Source organism: Symphalangus syndactylus, chromosome 19 (genome assembly GCF_028878055.3).
Source record: "Symphalangus syndactylus isolate Jambi chromosome 19, NHGRI_mSymSyn1-v2.1_pri, whole genome shotgun sequence".
Lineage (NCBI taxonomy): Eukaryota > Metazoa > Chordata > Mammalia > Primates > Hylobatidae > Symphalangus > Symphalangus syndactylus.
In genome coordinates, this window is record NC_072434.2 from 76234080 (window position 1) to 76259017 (window position 24938).

The following is a 24938-nucleotide window of genomic DNA, read 5'->3' on the forward strand; positions in this document are numbered from 1 at the left end:
AGAAGGATAAAGAAGCCAATGAAGGAGAAACTAAAAAAGTGACCATTTGGATTTTATTTTTTCCCCACATTCCTGCGGCCACTCACATTGACCTTTTATTTTTATTTTTTATTTTTAAACTTTAGATTCAGGGGGTACATGTTGTGCAGGTTTGTGACAAGGGTGTATTGTGCGATGCTGAGGTTTGGGCTTCTATTGATCCTGTCACCCCAAATGTAGTTAGTGAACATAGCACCCAATAAAATATTTCTTAATAGTGCAGTTTCTACAAAGTTACTGTTAATATGGAATTGGCCCAAGAACCACTGGCTGAATGTGTAAGTTGGATGATTGCTTGCCAGAAATTTCCCATGGCCTTGTTGGTAGGCTGGGGTAGGATATGATAGTATGCTATAAAGAATTATTCTTTTAATTTCTCTCTTAGTTAGACTATACCTAATAAACTTCAATTTTCAGTGCACACAATTGGTCATTTATCAGCTGTGCACCTAGATTGCTAAGTGAGTTAGTCCTAGCCTAAGTAATTAACCCATTTTGGTGATGACTGAATATATGTCTAAATTCAATTAAAATGAAGAATATGGTGTAAAATTATTTTTATGTAGGAGAGCCTGCCATTACATTTTAAATAAGAGTTTCTCTTTCAGAGTTTACATATTTTTAAATGGCTAAAAAAAAATCACAGTTTTGTGTGTAGGCATGATCTATCACATTTCCCTGTATAACCCCAAATGGGAAAATGGGAGTTCTGGGTTCCAAGCTTGGGTTCCTGAATTTCACTTTAATATTTTAAGGATTAAGAAAGGACCTTGAAACGATATTCTGTTGTAGCCTAGTTTTTAGGCAGTATTGATGCAGGAAAGGCAAGCCCCAAACTGGGGCTTAGCCCATGAGGGTTCTTGGCTTTGCCCAGGAAACAATTCAAGGGCAAGACAGTGGTGGAAGAAAACAGCTTTATTGAAGTGGCAGTGTTATAGTTCTGTGATTGCTCCTCCTGCAGCTTAAAGGCATTTCTGCAGTAATAGTTATACCTACTTTTAATTACATGCAAATTAAGAGGTAGTTCATGCAAAAATTTCTAGGAAGAGGGTGGTAACTTCTGCATTGTTGGATCATTGCCATGGAAAGGGGCAGAAACTCAGGTGTTGCCATGGCAATGGTAAACATGGCACGCTGGGCATGTCTTTGAAAAGGTGCTTCCATTGCCTCCCTGTTTTAACCAGTCCTCAATTAGGCCTGGTGTCTGAACCCCACCTCCTACTTCTGTATCACTCTTAATACTTTGTTATATTTTTATTAATATATCAAGGTTGTGTTAATTTTGTGCACTGAAAGAGCTGGGAATTTTGCAAAAGTTTCCAAATTAACTGAGAAGTGCCACCAAGAGATATAGTCTATTCAGTTTTTCCAAAAGCTGCTTTCCTAGCACATATTCTATTTGGGCATAATTTTAGCAAGTTGACTTATAAAGCGTCTTTAAGTGGAATATTTCTTCCCCTGCCTCACAGCCAAGGCAATGGCTCCCCCTGACACTGTGCAAACCCTGAGCCAGACACTCTGCTCTCAACAGTTACAACAAAGTCACCAGGTAGATCTAGTTTCACTGTCCCTTTCACTGTCAAGGAGACTGAGTCTTAGAGAGGTTCTGACTTGTTCAACATCATGCAGCTAGTAAAGAGTAAAATTAAGGTTTGACTTGAGACAGCTTCTTCAGAACTCATGCTCTTAAATCCTGACCCTATAGTGTGAATACCTTGGACCCCTGCTCAGCCATAAAGTCCTGTCTTGCCCTCCACTGTCATGAGGACTCTCCAAGGTTGTATTGACTTGAAGGCTACATGAGAAAGGTGGGTGAGTGCATACTTTACAGTTGAGTTTGATAGCATAGCAAGGCTTGACAGATAATGATAACTAGCCATCTATGTGCCTAGGGTTTCTCATACATCACATCATGAATTTTTTTTCAACGTTGTGTCCAGTGTATTGATCAGAAAGGTCACAGAGACAAGAAGTGCCCCAGCAGGAATTCAGACTCATCTCTGTTTGGTTTCATAATTTATGCAAATCGATCCCAGACAGAATCCTACTTAGAAATGCCTCAAGATACCAGTTGGAAGTTATCTTTCATTTCTGAAACTAGAAATTAAAAAATTATTTAAACAATGCATAATCATTGTAAAAATATGTAGGCATTGAGATATACAGTATAAATAAAAGAAAAATATCCTTTGTAGAGATCCTTTGTAGACATAGCCACCATTCATATTTCAATGTGTGTCCTTTTTGACGTTTTTCATTGTGTGGCTGAGTGGCATTTTGTCTTTTGCTATTTCCGTTGGGTTCTCTGTATTATGGCTATGTGGATATGATCTAAGGAATGTTCCTCTTTCTCCAGTAAGTGCTTTCAGTGCATATATCTTAATAAACAGGTAGAAAGTTGGATAGTTTGCTCTTTCTACCAATAAGTAGGAGCCATGATAGTAGTATTGTGACAGTGGTGATAGTGGTTGGAGTGCTAGTGGAGGTGATAGTAGCAGTGGTCGTGGTGCTGATGATAGTACATGTGAGAGATGAGTTGGTGGTGTAAGTAGTGGGAACAGTGGCAGTGGTGGTGATGGTAGAAGTGGTGGTAGTGGTGATAGGAGTGGTGGTGGTGATGATAGGAGTGGTGGTGGTTGTAGCAGTGTTGTTGGTGATGGTGGTAGTGTTAGGAGTGGTGGTAGTCATTGTGGTAGGAGTGGTAGTGGTGGTAATGGTAGAAGCAGTGGGTAGTGATTATAGGAGTGGTGGTGGTGATGGTAGGAGTGGTGGTGGTTGTAGCACAGTTGGTGATGGTGGTAGTGGTAGGAATGGTGGTGATAGTGGTGGTAGGAGTGATAGTGTTGGTGATGGTAGGAGTGGTGGTGATGTTTACTTGGCAAATTCTTGCTGAGGAAGAGTGTAGGAGTGTTGTTGGTGATGGTAGGTAGGAGTGGTGGTGATGGTAGAGGTGGTGGTAATGGTAGGAGTGTTGGTGGTGATGGCAAGAGTGGTGGTGATGGTAGGAGTGGTGGTGATGGTAGGAATGGTGATGATTGCAGTAGGAGTGGTGGTAGTGGTAGTGAGTGGTGGTGATGGTAGGAGTACTGGTGACTGTAGAAGTGGTGGTGGTGGTTGTAGGAGTGGTGGTGATGGTGGTGATTGTAGAAGTGGTGGTGATGTTAGGAGTGGTAGTGGCTGTGGCAGTGCTGGTGATGGTGGGAGTGATGGTGGTAGTTGTAGTGGTGATGATGGTAAGAGTGGTGGTGGTTGTGGCAGTGCTAATGATGGTGGTAGTTGTGGTGGTGATGGTAGGAGTGGTGGTGGTTGTGGCAGTGCTGGTGATGGTGGGAGTGATGGTGGTAGTGGTAGTGGTGGGAGAAGTCGGAGTGGTGGTGGTTGTGGCAGTGCTGGTGATGGTGGGAGTGATGGTGGTAGTGGTAGTGGTGGGAGAAGTCGTAGTGGTGGTGATGGTAGGAGTGGTGGTGATGGTAGGAATGGTGATGATTGCAGTAGGAGTGGTGGTAGTGGTAGTGAGTGGTGGTGATGGTAGGAGTACTGGTAACTGTAGAAGTTGTGGTGGTGGTTGTAGGAGTGGTGGTGATGGTGGTGATTGTAGAAGTGGTGGTGATGTTAGGAGTCATAGTGGCTGTGGCAGTGCTGGTGATGGTGGGAGTGATGGTGGTAGTTGTAGTGGTGATGATGGTAGGAATGGTGGTGATTGCAGTAGGAGTGGTGGTAGTGGTAGTGAGTGGTGGTGGTGATGGTAGGAGTACTGGTGACTGTAGAAGTGGTGGTGGTGGTTGTAGGAGTGGTGGTGATGGTGGTGATTGTAGAAGTGGTGATGATGGTAGGAGTGGTGGTGGTTGTGGCAGTGCTGGTGATGGTGGGAGTGATGGTGGTAGTGGTAGTGATGATGGTAGGAGTGGTGGTGGTTGTGGCAATGCTGGTGATGGTGGGAGTGATGGTGGTAGTTGTGGTGATGGTAGGAGTGGTGGTGGTTGTGGCAGTGCTGGTGATGGTGGGAGTGATGGTGGTAGAGGTAGTGGTGGGAGAAGTAGTAGCGGTGGTGATGGTAGGAGTGGTAGTGGTGGTGGTGGTGATTGTGGGAGTGGTGGTGGTGCCATGAGTAGTGGTGGTGGTGGTACGAGTTATGGTGATGATGGTAGTGATGGTAGGGGTGGTGGTGACAGTCGTCATGGTTGGGGGGTGGTGATGGTAAAAGTGGTGGTGTTGGTGGTAGGAGTATTGTGGTGGTGATGGCTGAAGTGGTGCTGGGGGTAGTAGGAGTGGTGATGATGATGATGACCTGACTGGTGGTGGTGGCCATAGTGGTGGTGTTGGTGATGGTGGGAATGTTTGTGAGCACTTTCCATTGCACTTAAAAAGAAGTGTACAAACTCATTTCTCTTGTCTGGATAGTTGTGAGTGAAGATGCCTCCATCCCTGAGTCTAAACCATAAGCGTGGACCACATATATAAGTGATTCACTTTTCCATAGCAGCTGTGAAAACATACTTATAGAAACAATGTATAGTTCTGAAAATCTGAGGGTTTAATTAAAAGTAGCAAAAATTCAGTTGGTCATTTACTTCCCTGGGACATTTGATGATTGACATTTGGTGAAAGAACATTTTATTGTGAATCTCTTTGAAGTGGTGGAGCAATGAGTATTTTGGAGGTGCCCATAATCAAGCTCTTTCTTCAGAAGCTTGTGATCCTGAGAAATTTTGTGTTTTCTGTGTTGTCTATAAATTGCAACTTTAAGCATGTTTGCAAGGCCTGTTGGCATCACGTGCTCTCTCTCTCTCTCTCTCTCTCACACACACACACACACACACACGAGCTTGCTAGAGCTTGCCAGTCATATGACACACTCAAGACCTGGTGTAAGTACTTTTTCTATTTTAGTCATTCACAACTTAACTAGTTTACTTGGCAAATTCTTGCTGGGGAAGAACACTTGCTTCAGAACCACATATCCCACTGAAATGTGTCAGCAAAGCAACAAATATGTATCAAGAACAAGGCAATAGGCTAAGTGCTGAGTGGGCAGATATCACAGTTAAATTATTGCTTGTCTTCCAAAATTTTTGTGTCATCTCCAAAGGTTTGTTTTTCCTTTCATATCACAACAAAATGATTTCCCAGTCTTCTTTCCACACATTCAGCAAGCTTAAAATACAGCATTTCTAAAAATCCTCTTTGGTGTTCCCTGAAAAGATCTATGAGCTGTGGAAACCAAGCTTACCCTAAGCTGTTTAGCATTAAGAATTTGAGGAAACCAAATCTCCATTTTTATGCAGAAATCAAAGAGTAGCATAAGTAACCTGTAGGTTATTTTAATAATACAATAATTTTCTAAACAATAAATAGCTCAAATTTTGTAGCTGGCTTTGTAAGTAGAGGAATTGAGATAAAGTCACTCAAAATCACACTGACTGATTGATTTTCAAAACTCTTAGTTCTTCCCAGGACTTTTTAAAAAACATACTTTTAATAAAAAGTATAGATAATATTTACATATTTTGTATCCTGATTTATCTTGTAATATTAAAATATTTCCTGTTTTCCTAATTGTTCGTTGACTTACTGCATACCATTCTATGAGTGGATATACTATAATTTACTTAACCATTCCCCTAGAATTGGATCTGAGGCTGTTTCCATTTTGGAGAGGTTTTGTTTTTTTTTTTTTTTTTTTTTTTTTTTTGTTTCGTTTGGCTACTGAATACTACCTATGGGAAAGAGGTGGATATGGTGGAAAATGAGTTGATAGAATAGTTTGCATTTGTATAAAGCATGCAAATATGTATTTCCAGATATGTCACAGTGAAAGGATAGAATCTTTCCTGTAGAAAGAACACAGAGGTTAAGAACATAGGTTTTGGAGTCAGACAGACCTTGGCTTTATTTCTGAATCCACATCGCTGTGTGACTAATTTTGAAAATTTTCTCAAACTTTCTATATGCTTCTGTCTTTCATTTCCAAAGTGGGAGTAGCCACTCTCATGGGATCATTGTGAGGATAAAATGATTGATATGTAGCAATGTGCTTGGCACATAGCAGTGCTCATAAAATTGTTGCTATTTTCTATGCTTATCTTATTCCTCATCCAAACTGAAACACTCACTCATTTATTTTATTTTTATTTTTTTGAGTCTGGGTCTGGCTCTGTTGCCCACGCTGGAGTGCAGTGGTGTGATATCGGCTCACTGCAACCTCTGCCTCCTGGGCTCAAGCCATCCTCCCACCTTAGCCTCCTGAGTAGCTGAGACTACAGGTGTATGTCACCACACTTGGCTACTTATTTGTATTTTTTGTAGAAATGGGGTTTTGCTATGTTGCCCAGTCTGGTCTTGAACTTCTGAGCTCAAGTGATGCTCCTGCCTTGGCCTCTCAAAGTGCTAGGATTATAGACATGAGCCTTTGTGCCCAGCCCCATTCATTTATTTATTCAGCATTCACCAGTGGCTGTTGCATGCCTGACACTGAGCTTTTTATTGGCAAGACAGAGCTGAATGAGGCTCTGTTTCTGCCTTGTGGATCCCCCAGTATTCAGGGACCCAGATCAAACAGATAAGCAAGACCCCTGTGTCACGGAGGAAACTATAGGGGAAGGTACTGCTTTGGGAATGGCTCTTGGGAAACGTAATAGCAAAAGTCCAGAGGTTAGCACCGAAAAAGATCAAATTCAGATTCTGCGTTTGCTATTTTCTTGCTGTGAGGCCTTGGGAAAATTACTTAAAATTTCTGAATTTCACTTTCTGCATTTGTATTCTTACTCTGCAAATTGTTGTGAAAGAATATACATATAGCTCTGGGCATGCAGCAGATGCTCAAAAATGATTATTATGCTTGAAGTCTTCAGTGCCCCAATCGTGGCTGACTTTCATGAAAATAAACTCAACAAACTCCAGTGTTCTGAAATGTCTAAGACTGGCTCAGCTGTGCTCAGGTTAGTCTGAAATACATTTTATTACAGTCTAATTCTCTGCAAAGTGGTCATCCGCACATCATGTGTATGGTAATGTGGAATTAGAATATTCAGCTCTCAGTGAATTTCATTTATTGGCCATTATGTAAAAACCAAAGAAAAATGACTTATGAAGACGTTGATTGCTTTGTAGCATTAAAAGCCCTCCTTAGAATTAGAATGGCTACATAGCCTCTAAGAATATGGTCTACACTATATATTCTGTCATCCTGCAGATACAACAAGGCAGTGGGAATCGAATCTATTTAGCAGGATGTCTTTATGTGTGAAGATTTCTTGCTGCTTATAAATGCTTATTTGATTATTTATTCATAGATGTAGAAAGCACTTTTCTTTCATTCTGTTTCCTCATTGTCACCCAAGTAATAGTCGCTTATTACTGATGTGCTAAAGAATAACAGATGAGCATTGACCTTCAATTAAACATTAGCAAATATGTTGCAGTAGCATAAAAAATAACATCCACTTGCTTCAGAATAGAATGAGATGACGGTTAACATTTCTATTGCTGAGGTCCTATGAGTAAAACATATCTGTTTCATAAATAGAATGTATATTATCAATTGGAACATATTCTTCAATGCATTACTTTGCCTACTGCTTAGGAATATCTTCCTTTGTTAATTTTGAGTTATTTTATTTCTACTATTCAGCCATGCTTATAAAATGCAAGTACTATTTCTGATATTATTGCTGTTCTGTTAGTCAGATGGGTTCAACCACATTTATTCAGCACCTGCTGTGTGCAGTACACTTGTTAGCATGCTGGTCTTAAACCTTGAGCTGTAAACTGAAATCACATTAACAATGTCTGCAGGAAGACTGCAGAGATTTAAAATAAAGAAAAGTCAGAGAAAGGTGAGGTATGTTTTTTTGACCACTGAGCCAAACAGAGAAAGGAGAATAGGAGAGGAGGTTTTCTTAAAGGCACAATAGGATTCACAGAAATGAGGGGACTTAGAACAGAAAGGTCACAAACACGGCACTTGTAGTGCTGGGGATATATATTAATATTTTAAAAAACAACTTATTTTGAAATAATTCTGCACTTAAAAGTCACAAGTATGCTACAAAGAGCTCACATATCTCCCTCGTTCTCATGCCTGAGCTGGCTCATTCCTGAGCTGGATACACACACCCATTGTCAGAACCTTTTTCTGACCACTTGAGAGCAAGCTGCAGTTTTATTTTTATTTTTATTTTTTGAGTTAGGGCTTGCTCTGTTGCCCAGGCTAGAGTGCAGTGGCATGATATCGGCTCTCTGCAACCTCTGCCTCCTGGGCTCAAGCTGTCCTCCCACCTCAGCCTCCTGAGTAGCTCGGAATACAGGCATGTGCCACTGCACCTGGCTAATTTTTTGTAGAGAAGGGGTTTTGCCATGTTCCCAGGCTGGTCTCGAACTCTTGAGCTCAAACAGTCCTCCCACCTTGGCCTCTCCAAGTGCTGGGATCACAGGTGTGAGTCATGATGCCCCATCACTCCTAAGTACCGCATTGTGTATGCCCCCAAACAAGGACACTCTCCCATGCAACCAACCTGCAGCTTCCTCCAAGTCATGAAGTGAGCATTAATACAACACTCTTCTCCAGTCTACAGACTCCATTCCATTTCACCAAGCATCCCAGTGATGCTCCATTCTCCTTTCTGACTCAGGAACACACATTGCATGCAGTTGTAGCTCTTAAGTTTCCTCCTGCTTGAGCAGTTCCTTAGTACTCAATCGCTGTCTGTCTTCCATGTCCTTGAAAGTTTTCAGGAGTGTAGACCTTACATTCTGTTGGAAGACCTTCAGCCTGGGTCTCTCTGATGTTTCCTCATGACCGGGTTCAGGTCAAGCAACCCTAACGAGAACCTCTTGGAAATGATGCTGTGCATTCACATCAGGTGTCACACAGTGTGGACCCCTTCTGCCACTGTGGATGGTAACCTTCATCACCCCATCATGCTGTGGCTGCTTGGTTTCTCCAGCACTAAGTTCCCATGTTTCCTTTGATATCTGAATAGTATGTTGTGGGCATGATAGTCTATGATTATTCTGATGCCTACTCCCCATCAAACCTCCATTTCATCATTCCTTTCCATTAGTCAGCATTCTATTAGCATGGAAGTGTTGGTTCCTATTCTATTCAATGGGCTGTACTTTATTACTATTATTTATTTTGATTCTCAAATTGTCCCAGGTTTGGACCAGAGGAACTTCTTCAAGGTGTCTCTTGTGTTCTATTGACATGTCCCCATCAGCCTTTGAATACTTCTTAATTTTTTGTACAACAGGATGCTGTAGACACATCTGTACTGCCCCTGCCTCAGCCCTGGCCTCAGCCATTTCTCCCAGGAGCTCTGGTTCCTTGTATGGATAGATGGAGTTTAGAAATCAGGATCTGTGTGCTTGGTGTGCTCATTGCTACTGAGATGTCATTATTTATAGGCCTTCTCAGTAGGTAAATATAGAAAATGTATGTAAATGCACACATATGCTTCCTTCGCTATTTCCATATTCACCTGTGAATTTGCATATTAAAAACTAGTAGTTTATGCTAATGTTTCCAATTCCAGTGCAAGTCATTAGAATCTTTTCTACCCTTCCCCCTTTCCATGATTATATGAACATTCTCCAATAATCAGGAATCTGGCCCTCTTTACCCTCATATCCTTAACTCCTCCATTTATTTACATATTTCTCCATTTAACCTATCTCCCATTTATCCCAGCTGTCTTCCCCATCTGCTGCTGTGTTCCCCTCAATGTGCCTCAACCACAGGCCCTGGCAGGCTCATCACCACGTGTGCTGCCAGATGCCTCTGTGTGGCAGCCCCTGCATCCTTGGTGCTAGTGAGTGGACCACCTGTGTGCTCCTGCACAGGCTCCCAACTTACCAATGGGGCAGCTCACTGCCACCTTTTCTGCACAGGAAGAGAAGAGAAGGCCCATTTATGATTTTGACCCCAGTCCCAGGCACTGAGTTCTTCAAGGGCCAGGAACGTAACTTGTTCATCTTTGTAGCCCAAGAGTCTAGCAATGTTGATTTACCCAAAGCATTATTAATTGAGTGACACATGAAATAATAAATAAATATGGCATTTGAAAGGTGGAAAAGTCTTGTCAATCATTTTCAAACACTCTCCTCTCCCAGAGGAACCATTTTCACATCATCTGTATACATGGACAAAGATTGCCAATCTGGGTAAAGCTTCCTCCTTCCCCCGTTGAGGTGAGGTATGAAACGGACTGAATGTTTGTGCTCCCTAAATTCCTGTGTTGAAACCCTAATTCTAATGCGATGGTATTAGGAGGTGGAGTGTTTGGGAGGTGATTAGGTCATGAGGGCAGTGCCTTCATGAATGGAATTAGTGCCCTTATAAGAAGAAACCAGAGAGGTAGCTTGTTCCCTTTCTGCCATGAGAAAAACCAGCTGCCTGCAATGTGGCAGCTCTCATCAGAACCTATGCTGGCAGCTTGATCTTGGACTTCCAGCCTCCGGAACTCTGGGCAATACATTTCTGTTGTTTAATCTACTCAGTCTATGGTACTCTGTAATAGCATCACAAACTGACATAGACAAGGAGGTCTCTGATGCACCTTTTTGTTGTTCTGTGACAATCATGATTTAAAAACATCTTGTGGAGGTATTGGTCATATTTAGCACATGAGGCTCTGGGACTTAAGTGGGGTAAGTGATTTGTCAAATAGGATATGCACAGTTAGTGTCAAAGCTGTTGCCCGGATCTGGGTACCCCGATCCTTAGTGTTGTGATTCTGTGTTCTCTCCAATGTCGTGCCTCCCCCACATGACTCAGGAGCAGGGTGCTGGCGTGGAGAAGAGACAGGGAGGCTGAGCAAGCTCACTCATGGTCCTGAATGCCAGAGGCAGAGGTTTGGACTTTGTTCTGGAGCTCACATGCAGTCCTCCAGGCCTTTGAGAACATTTTGTATTACAGGTTGAGTACCTCTTCTATGAAATGCTTAGGACCAGAAGTGTTTCAAATTTCCAATATTTTGGGGGGTGTTAGAGTATTTGCACATATATAATGAGATATCTTCAGGATAGGACCCAAGCCTATATCTGAAATTCATTTATGTTTTTTGTACATCTTATACACATAGTCTGAAGTTAATACTATACTAAATTTCAAAATAATTTTGTGCATGAAACAAAGTTTTGGCTGCAGTTTGACTGTGACCTGTTACTTGAGGTCAGGTGTGCAGTTTTCTACTTGTGGCATCATGTCAGCCCTCAAAAACTTTCAGATTTTGGGGCATTTCAAATTTCAGATTTTTGGATTAGGGATGCTCAACCTGTAACATGTACAAAAGTACTTGGAGTAATGCCAGGTTCTAGCAGATGTTTCTGCATTTTGTTTATCAGCTTGTGCACATCTGAGTGTTAGGAAGGTCGCTCTGTTGGTGATGTGTGGAAACCACGGAAGGAGTGAGAGAGATTAGACAGAGAGTAATTCATCCCTGCAGAAGTGCTGACAACTCGGGCTAGGCTGGGGGCAGTAGAAATGGAGAAGATGTGAATATGTCAAACACCACGAGAGACTAACGAGGATACGAAATGTAGGAAGAGGACAAATCAAAGGATCTGAAGCTGAAGGCCTGGATGGGATAGTGCCCTTGCAAGGCAGAGTAACATCTTGCTAGGTAGGTAGGCAGTGAACTTGATTTAAGACTTGATGAGATTTATGTCTTATATTCATTTAGTTGCTAATGAAAAGGGTTTAAAGTGGCTTATGAAAAACATAAAAAAACAAGAAAGAAAACAAGGGAATCTAAAGTTCATTGTAATCAGACACATTTTTTGAACATTTGCTGTGAGCCAGGCAGCATCCCAGGTGCAGGTCACTATACAATGACCAACACTGTGTCATGGCGCCTCTTGTGTGGATGCATGAGGCCTTGAACATGTGGAGGTGAGGGTGTGGCGGCTTGTCAAGGAGAACCTGCATGTGCTGAGGGAGCTGGTGGAGCAGGGAGCCTACCTGGAGGGTTGGCAGGACCGGAGGAGATACTGGGATCTGATGGATGAGGTAGACTTAGCCTGGGCTGGATGTGGAGGAAGAATGACTCTGGCAATGGGAACGGCAGATTCCCCTGAACCCTGCTCCCAGCTTGTCTCACAGCAACTTTGCTTTTCTGGTTCCCTATGTCCGATCTGTCAGAGAACATCTTGAATCCGACCACCTTTCACCACCTGCACTTTCATTTCTAGGTCCTGGCTACCCTTAGATCTTGCCTGGGGAACATCAATGACCCTGTGACTGGTTTCTGGGCTCTGCCCTTTTACAATGTATTCCCAGCAGAGCAGCCAGGTGATCCTGTTAAACATGAGCTAGATCGTGCCAGTCCTCTGCTCAGAACCCTTCAGTGGCTCTCATCTCCCTTGGGGTAAACACCAAAGTCTGCTACAACGGCCTACGTGGCTCTGAAGATCAAGCCCACTCTCGTACCCTCTCTCCCTCATCTACTACTTTCCCCTTGGTTCGCCCTACTAGGAGTGTTCCTTACATATTGAAGCGTGTGTTTGCCTCATGTCTTTTGCACTCTCTGGGAGCTCCCTCTGCCTGGAATATCTAGTGAATAGGGGTGTCATTCGGGGAACCCACAGAGCTAGCTTTTATCAAAATGGAGGTAGGACGCACCCTTATGCTAACCAGAGGTGGTGCTGGCAGGGGAAGTGGAAGCTCCCAGTAGCTGAGAGCTGTGAGAGAGGCTGGAGTAGGAGATAATTTAGAAATTGGAGATCATCACTGAAGCTATACGATTGCTGGTGACCATCCTGATGCCCTTTTCTAATCATAAGATAAAAAATAACTGGGGCTGAGCATGTTGGCTCACGCCTGCAATCCTAACACTTTGGGAGGCAAAGGCAGGAAGATCACTTGAGGCCAGGAGTTTGTGATCAGCCGGGACAACATGACAAAACCCTATCTCTGAAAAAAAAAAATTTAAAAAGCAGAGCCTGGTGGCACGTACCTGTAGTCCAAGTTACTTAGGAGGCTGAGGTGGGAGTATTGCTTGAGTCCAGGAGTTTGACATCAGCCTGGGCAACATAACAGGGCTCCTTAGCTACAAAAATAAAAATAAAAAAAGCTAGGTGTGGTGGCACATGCCAGTAGTCCCAGCTACTTGGGAGGCTGAGGCAGGAGGATTGCTTGAGCCCAGGAGGTGGAGGCTGCCACTGCATTCCAGCATAGGTGACAGAGCAACACTTTGTCTTAAAAAAAAAAAAAAAAGAGAGAAAATAGTAGCTTTTGATGCCTACCCTTTTGAAGGTGAGTGGCAGCATAGAACATAGCTAATCACAGATATTTTCTGCGATAACTTATATCTTCCTTTGGAATTCACTGTGAGTGTAATTTTTGGCAGCCAGCTTACCATTTCCAGTGTTTAATTTTGTTGGATCAGCCTGCATTCTTTGAGAACTTTTCATCTGGCAGTGGATGGGTATAGTTTAGAATATGGTGGATAGCAGAGGGAGGCTAGACTGGGTTTTTAAATTTTTTTGGAATTTGAAGACAGTGCTTAATGGTATTACTAATAATAGACAGTCCTTTTGAACACTTACAAATTGCCAGGCATGATGCTAAATGCTTTGCATAGATTATCTCAGTTAATCCTCAGAAGACCTTAGATGTAGATACTATTATTAACCCCATTTTTTACCGAGCAGGAAACTGAAGCTTAGAAAGGTTAAGTAACTTGAAGGTCAGACAGCTAGAAGTGGCAGGGTTGGGGAAACCTCAGGTTTTCTCCTAACCCCTATGGAACAAATCTGGATGCATCTTTACATACATTATGACTGTATCAGGATGCTATTTTAGAACACATAATTCAAGAACTTTATTGCGTTTCACCAAAGTTTTGATTTTGTAGAACAAGAAATAAAGTATTAAGAAAGAAATCATAGAAACATTTGAATGCTTGGTGTCAGTTAAGGAATGGGTACATTTCAGCATTATCCTAGAAGGTCTTATCAGGCCAGACTCTACTGCATATTTTAAGTGAGGTGTCTGAATTAGCTTCCGCAGTAACTTCTGAAGAAGTTGGCACACACTGAGACATCTGCTAATTACCTGGGACTTAATCTTGGACAGATGACCTTTTCTAGTATCCTTAGAATGAATTGTTGGTAAATGCTCTTAGTTTCTGGCTATAGGTTTCAATGCATATGGCAAGTTTATGTGAACGTCTTTCGCTTAACAGCCCCAGAGACACAAGTTTTCTGCCCTTTCCTCTACCTTTTTGGTACCCAGGTGTGTGCCTCGGGGGTGGGCCAGGGCAGGAAAAAGGTTGAGAGGCACACTGTGACTCATGTTACCCTCTGCTGGTGTATGACAAAAGGTTTTGTTCAAAATGACAAGCTTGTTGAAAAGTGTGTTTTAATTTAGACTTGAGTCTTATCGAAATGGCCTCCTTAGAAAATGGCTTATAGAGCCATAAGAACATAAAGGAGTCTTTGTGATCTAGGGTAGAGACTCTTAAAACATTTTCTCATTATGGCGTAAAAAAGGATAATGTTTGTATTGCACACGGGGGTTAAGTAGTAAGTGCTCATGGCCCGAGGTGATGGCTTGGGATGTTGAGCTGCCCTAGGGCCCACCCACTGCCCCAGGGTGAAGAGGATCAAGGTCTCAGTGCAGCAGCCTGCCAAGGACCACCAGAAGGGAAGCTCTGATGAATGGTATCTTAAAACCCAGTCCTTCCATTTCTGCAGAAATAGTTTTATGCGAAACTTTCTAATTCTTTGGGCATTGGATTTTGAAGATAAGTTCTCATTAGAATGGATTCCAATTTCTGCAGTTTATTTAAAATTTTTTAATAGTTTGATACCAACACTTTATTAGCCAAGAAAATGGAATAAACTTTTTTTTTTTGGTGCCAGAAAGCATAGTTTTTTTCCATAAGAAACAAAGGTGGAATATATGTAATGGGTGAGAGACAACCAAAACTTGTCACATAAGGGCCAGTAAGAGAATCCCAACAAATAGCAAAAGTTCATTTTTCCATGACCTATTCATCACAGAACAATTAAAAAGCTACGTCAAGATCAGTCTTACCTGCATTTTAGAAATACATTTCAATTCACCCATGGATCCAAAACCCTTTTAGATAGACAGAGAAGTTTTTATTAACTAACTTAGGAAAAAACACTAACTGTTAAACTGATAAACAGTTGTTTAAAGAGTATCTACAGAATCCTCCTCTCAATGTTTCCGTGTAAAAGAAATGAAAATCAGTAGTCCAGAGATCCTTTTTAATAATGAGCCACTGATAAACACAACATATTTATAACTTGTATAACATTCTATTTATGTGCATTCTTTGAGCATTATGCAATATGTAATTAAAAAATTTTTAATTAAAAAACTTTTAATATCTTTATTTTTTGTCAATTGATTTTTTTCCCCCATTTAAAAAACTTGCAAATAATAATTGTGCATATTCATGGGGTACATAGTGATGCTTCAGTACATATAATATATAGTGATCAGATCAGGGTAATTAGCATATCCTTCATCTCAAACATTTATTTTCTTGTTTTTCTTTGAGACGTACTTTTCCTCTGTTGCCCGGGCTGGAGTGCAGTGGCGAGATCTCGGCTCACTGTATCCTTCACCTCCTGGGTTCAAGTGATTCTCCTGCCTCAGCCTCTCGAGTAGCTGGGATCACAGGTGCCTACCACCATGCCTGGCTAATTTTTGTATTTTTAGTAGAGACGGGGTTTCACTATGTTGGTCAAGCTGGTCTTGAACTCCTGAGCTCAAGCAATCCACCTGCTTTGGCCTCCCAAAGTGCTGGGATTACAGGTATGAGCCACCACGCTCGGCCTAAACATTCATTATCTTTTTGTGTTGGGAACATTCAACATCCTTCCGACTATTCGAAACTCTAACATATACTATTGTGAACTATATTCATTCTCCATTGCTATAGAACACTAGAACTTATTCCTCCTATCTAGCTGTAATTCTGTAACTTTTAACAAATCTCTCCCTATCCTTCACTTCCCCCTACCCTTCTCAGCCTCTAATATCCTCTATCCTACCTTTTACTTCTATGAGATCAACCCTGATACAGTTTGGATGTTTGTCCCCTCCAAATTTCATGCTGAAATGTGATCCCCAGTGTTGGAGATGGGCCTGCTGGGAGGTGTTTGGGTCATGGGGTGGATCCCTGAGAATGGCTTGATTTTCTTCTCATGGTAGTGAGTGAGTTTTCACTCTGTTAGTTCACATGAGAGCTGGTTGTTTAAAAGAGCCTGGCATCTCTTGCTTGTTCCCTCTCTTGCCACATGACATGCCTGCTATCCCTTAGCCTTCTGCCATGATTGTAAGCTCCCTGAGGCCCTCACTGGAAGCAGATGCTGGCACTAAGCTTCTTGTAAAGTCTGCAGAACCATGAGCTAAATAAATCTATTTTCTTTATAAATTACCCGGCCTCAGGTATTCCTTTATAGCAATGCAAAACGGATTTAAACAAACTCATTTTAGCTTTCACATATGAGTGAAAACATGTTTAACTTTCTGTTCCTGGCTTATTTCACTTAACATAATGTCTTTCAGTTCCATTCATGTTGCCAAGAATGGCAGGATTTCATTCTTAATGGCTGAATAGTATTTCATTGTGGATATATACCACATTTGCTTTATCCATTCATCTGTTGTTGGACACTTAGATTGATTCCATATCTTGACTAATATGAATAATGCTGCAAGAACATGCGGGTGTAGATGTCTCTTTGAGATGTTGATTTCCTTTCTTTTGGATAAATGTGCAGTAGTGGGATTGCTGGATCATATGATTGCTCTATTTGTAGTTTCTTGAGGAACATCCATACTATTCTCCATAGTGGCTGTACTGGTTTACATTCCCACCAACAGTGTATAAGAGTTCCTTTTTCTTCACATCCTCACAAGCATTTGTTATTTATTTATTTTTGTCTTTTTGATAATAGCCATCCTAACTGGGGTGAGATGATACCTCACTGTGATTTTGATTTGCATATACCTGATGATCAGTGATGTTGAGCATTAAAAATATATTTTTGGCCATTTTTATATCTTCTTTTGAGAAATGTCTGTTCAGATTATTTGCCCATTTTTAAATTAGATTGTTTTTCTTTTGTTGAGATGATTCAGTTCCTTGCATATTCTGGATAGTAATCCCCTGTTGGATGGGTAGTTTGCAAACATGTTCTCCCATTCTGTAGCTTGTCTTTTCACTCTGTTGATTGTTTATTTCTTTTATTTTTTTGAGAAAGGGTCTCACTCTATTCCCCAAGCTGGAGTGCAGTGGCATGATCACAGATCACTGCAGCCTCGACTTCCCCAGACTCAGGTGATCCTCCCACCTCAGCCTCCTGAGTAGCTGGGACTACAGCCATACACCACCGTACCTGGCTAATTTTTGTATTTTTGTGTAGAGATGGGGTTTCACCATGTTTCCCAGGCTGGTCTTAAACTCCTGGGCTCAAGTGATCCTCCTCACTTAGCCTCCCAAAGTGCTGGGATTACAGGTGTGAGCCATTGGGCCTGGCCTTGTTGATTGTTTTCTTTGCTGTGCAGAAGATTTTTAATTTGATAAAATCTCACTTGTTTAGTTTTGCTATTGTTGTCTGTGCTTTTAAAATCTTACTCATAAAATATTTTCCCAGGATCATGTCCTCTGTTTTCTTCTCATAGTTTTATCATTTTGGGTCTTATATTTAGGTCTTTGATCCATTTAGAGTTGATTTTCGTATAAGGTGAGAGGCAGGGGTCTAGTTTCATCCTTCTGCATATGGATATCCAGTTTTCCCAAAACCACTTATTGAAGAGACCTTCTTTTTTTTTTTTTTTTTAAATTTTTATTATTTTTATTTTATTTATTTATTTTTTTTATTATACTTTAGGGTTTTAAGGTACATGTGCACAATGTGCAGGTTTGTTACAAATGTATCCATGTGCCATGTTGATTTCCTGCACCCATTAACTCGTCATTTAGCATTAGGTGTATCTCCTAATGCTGTCCCTCCCCCTCCCCCCACCCCACAACAGTCCCCGGAGTGTGATGTTCCCCTTCCTGTGTCCATGAGTTCTCATTGTTCAATTCCCACCTATGAGTGAGAACATGCGGTGTTTGGTTTTTTGTCCTTGCGATAGTTTACTGAGAATGATGTTTTCCAGTTTCATCCATGTCCCTACAAAGGACACGAACTCATCAATTTTTATGGCTGCATAGTATTCCATGGTGTATATGTGCCACATTTTCTTAATCCAGTCTATCGTTGTTGGACATTTGGGTTGGTTCCAACTCTTTGCTATTGTGAATAGTGCCGCAATAAACATACGTGTGCATGTGTCTTTATAGCAGCATGATTTATAGTCCTTTGGGTATATACCCAGTAATGGGATGGCTGGGTCAAATGGTATTTCTAGTTCGAGATCCCTGAGGATTCGCCACACTGACTTCCACAATGGTTGAACTAGTTTACAGTCCCACCAACAGTGTAAAAGTGTTCCTATTTCTCCACATCCTCTCCAGCACCTGTTGTTTCCAGATTTTTTAATGATGGCCATTCTAACTGGTGTGAGATGGTATCTCACTGTGGTTTTGATTTGCATTTCTCTGATGGCCAGTGATGATGAGCATTTCTTCATGTGTTTTTTGGCTGCATAAATGTCTTCTTTTGAGAAGTGTCTGTTCATGTCCTCTGCCCACTTTTTGATGGGGTTGTTTGTTTTTTTCTTGTAAATTTGTTTGAGTTCATTGTAGATTCTGGATATTAGCCCTTTGTCAGATGAGTAGGTTGCAAAAATTTTCTCCCATTCTGTAGGTTGTCTGTTCACTCTGATGATAGTTTCTTTTGTTGTGCAGAAGCTCTTTAGTTTAATGAGATCCCATTTGTCGATTTTGGCTTTTGTTGCCATTGCTTTTGGTGTTTTAGACATGAAGTCCTTGCCCACGCCTATGTCCTGAATGGTATTGCCTAGGTTTCCTTGTAGGATTTTAATGGTTTTAGGTCTAACATATAAGTCTTTAATCCATCTTGAATTAATTTTTGTATAAGGTGTAAGGAAGGGATCCAGTTGCAGCTTTCTACATATGGCTAGCCAGTTTTCCCAGCACCATTTATTAAATAGGGAATCCTTTCCCCATTTCTTGTTTTTGTCGGGTTTGTCAAAGATCAGATAGTTGTAGCTATGCGGCATCATTTCTGAGGGCTCTGTTCTGTTCCATTGATCTATGTCTCTGTTGTGGTACCAGTACCATGCTGTTTTGGCTACTGTAGCCTTGTAGTATAGTTTAAAGTCAGGTAGCGTGATGCCTCCAGCTTTGTTCTTTTGGCTTAGGATTGACTTGGTGATGCGGGCTCTTTTTTGGTTCCATATGAACTTTAAAGTAGTTTTTTCCAATTCTGTGAAGAAAGTCGCTGGTAGCTTGATGGGGATGGCATTGAATCTATAAATTACCTTGGGCAAATCATTTTCACGATATTGATTCTTCCAACCCATGAGCATGGAATGTTCTTCCATTTGTTTGTATCCTCTTTTATTTCATTGAGCAGTGGTTTGTAGTTCTCCTTGAAGAGGTCCTTCACATCCCTTGTAAGTTGGATTCCTAGGTATTTTATTCTCTTTGAAGCAATTGTGAATGGGAGTTCACTCATGATTTGGCTCTCTGTTTGTCTGTGATTGGTGTACAAGAATGCTTGTGATTTTTGTACATTAATTTTGTATCCTGAGACTTTGCTGAAGTTGCTAATCAGCTTAAGGAGATTTTGGGCAGAGACAATGGGGTTTTCTAGATATACAATCATATCATCTGCAAACAGGGACAATTTGACTTCCTCTTTTCCTAATTGAATACCCTTTATTTCCTTCTCCTGCCTGATTGCTCTGGCCAGAACTTCCAGCACTATGTTGAATAGGAGCGGTGAGAGAGGGCATCCCTGCCTTGTGCCAGTTTTCAGAGGAAATGCTTCCAGTTTTTGCCCATTCAGTATGATATTGGCTGTGGGTTTGTCGTAGATAGCTCTTATTATTTTGAGATACGTCCCATCAATACCTAATTTATTGAGAGTTTTTAGCATGAAGGGTTGTTGAATTTTGTCAAAGGCCTTTTCTGCATCTATTGAGATAATCATGTGGTTTTTGTCTTTGGTTCTGTTTATATGCTGGATTACATTTATTGATTTGCGTATGTTGAACCAGCCTTGCATCCCAGGGATGAAGCCCACTTGATCATGGTGGATAAGCTTTTTGATGTGCTGCTGGATTCGGTTTGCCAGTATTTTATTGAGGATTTTTGCATCAATGTTCATCAAGGATATTGGTCTGAAATTCTCTTTTTTGGTTATGTCTCTGCCAGATTTTGGTATCAGGACGATGCTGGCTTCGTAAAATGTGTTAGGGAGGATTCCCTCTTTTTCTATCGATTGGAATAGTTTCAGAAGGAAGGGTACCAGTTCCTCCTTGTACCTCTGGTAGAATTCAGCTGTGAATCCATCAGGTCCTGGACTCTTTTTGGTTGGTAAGCTATTGATTATTGCCACAATTTCAGAACCTGTTATTGGTCTATTCAGAGATTCAACTTCTTCCTGGTTTAGTCTTGGGAGGGTGTATTTGTCAAGGAATTTATCCATTTCTTCTAGATTTTCTTGTTTATTTGCATAGAGGTGTTTGTAGTATTCTCTGATGGTAGATTGTATTTCTGTGGGATCGGTGGTGATATCCCCTTTTTCATTTTTTATTGCATCTATTTGATTCTTCTCTCTTTTCTTCTTTATTAGTCTTGCTAGCGGTCCATCAATTTTGTTGATCTTTTCAAAAAACCAGCTCCTGGATTCATTAATTTTTTGAAGGGTTTTTTGTGTCTCTATTTCCTTCAGTTCTGCTCTGATTTTAGTGATTTCTAGCCTTCTGCTAGCTTCTGAATGTGTTTGCTCTCGCTTTTCTAGTTCTTTTAATTGTGATGTTAGGATGTCAATTTTGGATCTTTCCTGCTTTCTCTTCTGGGCATTTAGTGCTATAAATTTCCCTCTACACACTGCTTTGAACGTGTCCCAGAGATTCTGGTATGTTGTGTCTTTGTTCTCATTGGTTTCAAAGAACATCTTTATTTCTGCCTTCATTTCATTATGTACCCAATAGTCATTCAGGAGCAGGTTGTTCAGTTTCCATGTAGTTGAGCGGTTTTGAGTGAGTTTCTTAATCCTGAGTTCTAGTTTGATTGCACTGTGGTCTGAGAGACAGTTTGTTATAATTTCTGTTCTTTTACATTTGCTGAGGAGAGCTTTACTTCCAACTATGTGGTCAATTTTGGAATAGGTGTGGTGTGGTGCTGAAAAAAATGTATATTCTGTTGACTTGGGGTGGAGAGTTCTGTAGATGTCTATTAGGTCCACTTTATGTAGAGCTGAGTTCAATTCCTGGATATCCTTGTTAACTTTCTGTCTCGTTGATCTGTCTAATGCTGACAGTGGGGTGTTAAAATCTCCCATTATTATTGTATGGGAGTTTAAGTCCCTTTGTAGGTCACTCAGGACTTGCTTTATGAATCTGGGTGCTCCTGTGTTGGGTGCATATATATTTAGGATAGTTAGCTCTTCTTGTTGAATTGATCCCTTTACCATTATGTAATGGCCTTCTTTGTCTCTTTTGATCTTTGTTGGTTTAAAGTCTATTTTATCAGAGACTAGGATTGCAACCCCTGCCTTTTTTTGTTTTCCATTTGCTTGATAGATCTTCCTCCATCCCTTTATTTTGAGTCTATGTGTGTCTCTGCACGTGAGATGGGTTTCCTGAATACAGCACACTGATGGGTCCTGACTCCTTATCCAGTTTGCCAGTCTGTGTCTTTTGATTGGAGCATTTAGCCCATTTACATTTAACGTTAATATTGTTATGTGTGAATCTGATCCTGTCATTATGATGTTAGTTGGTTATTTTGCCCATTAGATGCTATAGTTTCTTCCTAGCCTTGATGGTCTTTACAGTTTGGCATGTTTTTGCAGTGGCTGGTACCGGTTGTTCCTTTCCATGTTTAGTGCTTCCTTCAGGAGCTCTTTTAGGGCAGGCCTGGTGGTGACAAAATCACTCAGCGTTTGCTTGTCTGTAAAGTATTTTATTTCTCCTTCACTTGTGAAGCTTAGTTTGGCGGGATAGGAAATTCTGGGTTGAAAATTCTTTTCTTTAAGAATGTTGAATATCGGCCCCCACTCTCTTCTGGCTTGTAGAGTTTCTGCTGAGAGATCAGCTGTTAGTCTGATGGGCTTCCCTTTGTGGGTAACCCGACCTTTCTCTCTGGCTGCCCTTAACATTTTTTCCTTCATTTCAACTTTGGTGAATCTGACAATTATGTGTCTTGGAGTTGCCCTTCTCGAGGAGTATCTTTGTGGCGTTCTCTGTATTTCCTGAATCTGAATGCTGGCCTGCCTTGCTAGATTGGGGAAGTTCTCCTGGATAATATCTTGCAGAGTGTTTTCCAACTTGGTTCCATTCTCCCCATCGTTTTCAGGTACACCAATCAGACGTAGGTTTGGTCTTTTCACATAGTCCCAAATTTCTTGGAGGCTTTGTTCATTTCTTTTTATTCTTTTTTCTCTAAACTTTCCTTCTCTCTTCATTTCATTCATTTCATCTTCCATCAGCGATACCCTTTCTTCCAGTTGATCGCATCTGCTACTGAGGCTTCTGCAATCTTCGCATAGTTCTCGAAACTTGGCTTTCAGCTCCATCAGCTCCTTGAAGCCCTTCTCTCCATTGGTTATTCTAGTTATCCATTCTTCTAATTTTTTTTCAAAGTTTTTAACTTCTTTGCTATTGTTTTGAATTTCCTCTCGTAGCTCAGAGTAGTTTGATCGTCTGAAGCCTTCTTCTCTCAACTCATCAAAGTCATCCTCCATTCAGCTTTGTTCCGTTGCTGGTGAGGAACTGCGTTCCTTTGGAGGAGGAGAGGTGCTCTGTTTTTTAGAGTTTCCAGTTTTTTTGGTCTGTTTTTTCCCCATCTTTGTGGTTTTATCTACTTTTTGTCTTTGATGATGGTGATGTACAGATGGATTTTTGGTGTGGATGTCCTTTCTGTTTGTTAGTTTTCCTTCTACCAGACAGGACCCTCAGCTGCAGGTCTGTTGGAGTTTACTAGAGGTCCACTCCAGACCCTGTTTGGCTGGGTGTCAGCACCGGTGGCTGCAGAACAGCGGATTTTCGTGAGACCACAAATTCAGCTGTCTGATAGTTCCTCTGAAAGTTTTGTCTCAGAGGAGTACCCGGTTGAATGAGGTGTCAGTCTGTCCCTACTGGGGGGGTGCCTCCCAGTTAGGCTGCTCAGGGGTGAGGGACCCACTTTAGGAGGCAGTCTGTCCGTTCTCAGATCTCCAGCTGCGTGCTGGGAGAACCACTACTCTCTTCAAAGCTGTCAGTCAGACAGGGACATTTAAGTCTGTGGAGGTTCTTGCTGGGTTTTTGTTTGTCTGTGTCCTGCCCCCAGAGGTGGAGCCTACAGAGGCAGGCAGGCCTCCTTGAGCTGTGGTGGGCTCCACCCAGTTCGAGCTTCCTGGCTGCTTTGTTTACCTAAGCAAGCCTGGGCAATGGCGGGCGCCCCTCCCCCAGCCTCGCTGCCGCCTTGCTGCCGCCTTGCAGCTTGATCTCAGACTGCTGTGCTAGCAATCAGCGAGACTCCGTGGGCTTAGGACCCTCCGAGCCAGGTGCGGGACACAATCTCCTAGTGTGCCGTTTTCCAGGCCCGTTGGAAAAGTGCAGTATTAGGATGGGACTGACCCGATATTCCAGGTGCCGTCTGTTTCCCCTTTCTTTGACTAGGAAAGGGAACTCCCTGACCCCTTGCGCTTCCCGAGTGAGGCAATGCCTCGCCCTGCTTCGGCTCGCGCACAGTGCGCTTCACCGACTGTCCTGCACCCACTGTTAGGCACTCCCTAGTGAGATGAAACCGGTACCTCAAGCAGAAATGCAGAAATCACCAGTCTTCTGTGTCGCTGGGGCTGGGAGCTGGAGACCGGAGCTGTTCCTATTCCGCCATCTTGGCTCCACCCCCTGAAGAGACCTTCTTTTCCCCAATTAGTGTTTGGAACCTTTGTCAAAAATCAGTTCACAGTATATATGTGGATTAATTTCTGGATTCTCAATACTGTTCTATTGGTCTGTGTATCTAATTTTATGCCAGTACCATGTTGTTTTGGTTACTACAGCTTTGTAGTATATTTTGAGGTCTGGTAGTGTGATACCTCCAGTGTTGTTCTTTTTGCTTATGATTACTTTGGTTATTTGGGGTCTTTTATAGTTCCATACAAACTCTAGGATTTTTTTTCTGTTTCTGTGAGAAATGTCATTGGTGTTTTGATAGGGATTGCAGTGTTATTTTAACAATATTAATTCTTACAATCCATCAGGATGGGCTGCCTTTCCATTTATTTTATCCTCTTCAATTTCTTTCATCACTGGTTCATAGTTTTCCTTGTAGAGATCTTTCACTTTCTTGGTTAAATTTATTTCTAGGTATTTTAATATTTTTGTAGTTATTGTAAATGAAATTTCCTTATTAATTTCTTTTTCAGCTAGTTTATTGTTCATGTATAGAAATGCCACTGGTTTTTGTATATTTTGTATCCTGCAACTTCACTGAATTCATTTATCAGTTCTAAGAGTTTTTTTTTCTGGAGTCTTTAGGTTTTTCTAGATATAAGAGCATGTCATCTGCAAATAGGGACAATTTAACTTCCCCCATTCCAATTTGAATGTCTTTTATTTCTCTCTCTTATCTAATTGCTCTGGATAGGACTTCCAGTGCTGTGTTGAATAAGACTGGTGACAGCTGGGCATCCTTGTGCTCTTCCATTTATTAGAGGAAAAGCTTTCAGCATTTCCCCATTCAGTAAGATGTTCACTGTGTGTTTGTCAGATACACCATTTATTACGTTGA

General features: G+C 41.5%; 1 protein-coding gene across 10 annotated transcripts in view; it reads left to right on the plus strand.

Annotated features, from left to right (window-relative positions):
• Positions 1 to 24938, plus strand: part of DISC1 (DISC1 scaffold protein) — a 431012-nt gene that overhangs the window by 119590 nt on the left and 286484 nt on the right. The window contains exon 4 of one of the 10 annotated variants that reach the window (XM_055234476.2): positions 15731 to 15826. The exons of the other annotated variants lie outside the window; for them this stretch is intronic. Within the exon in view, the coding sequence (XP_055090451.1) occupies positions 15731 to 15826 (96 nt within the window). The remainder of the gene's footprint in view (positions 1 to 15730; positions 15827 to 24938) is intronic. 10 annotated transcript variants of the gene reach the window in all.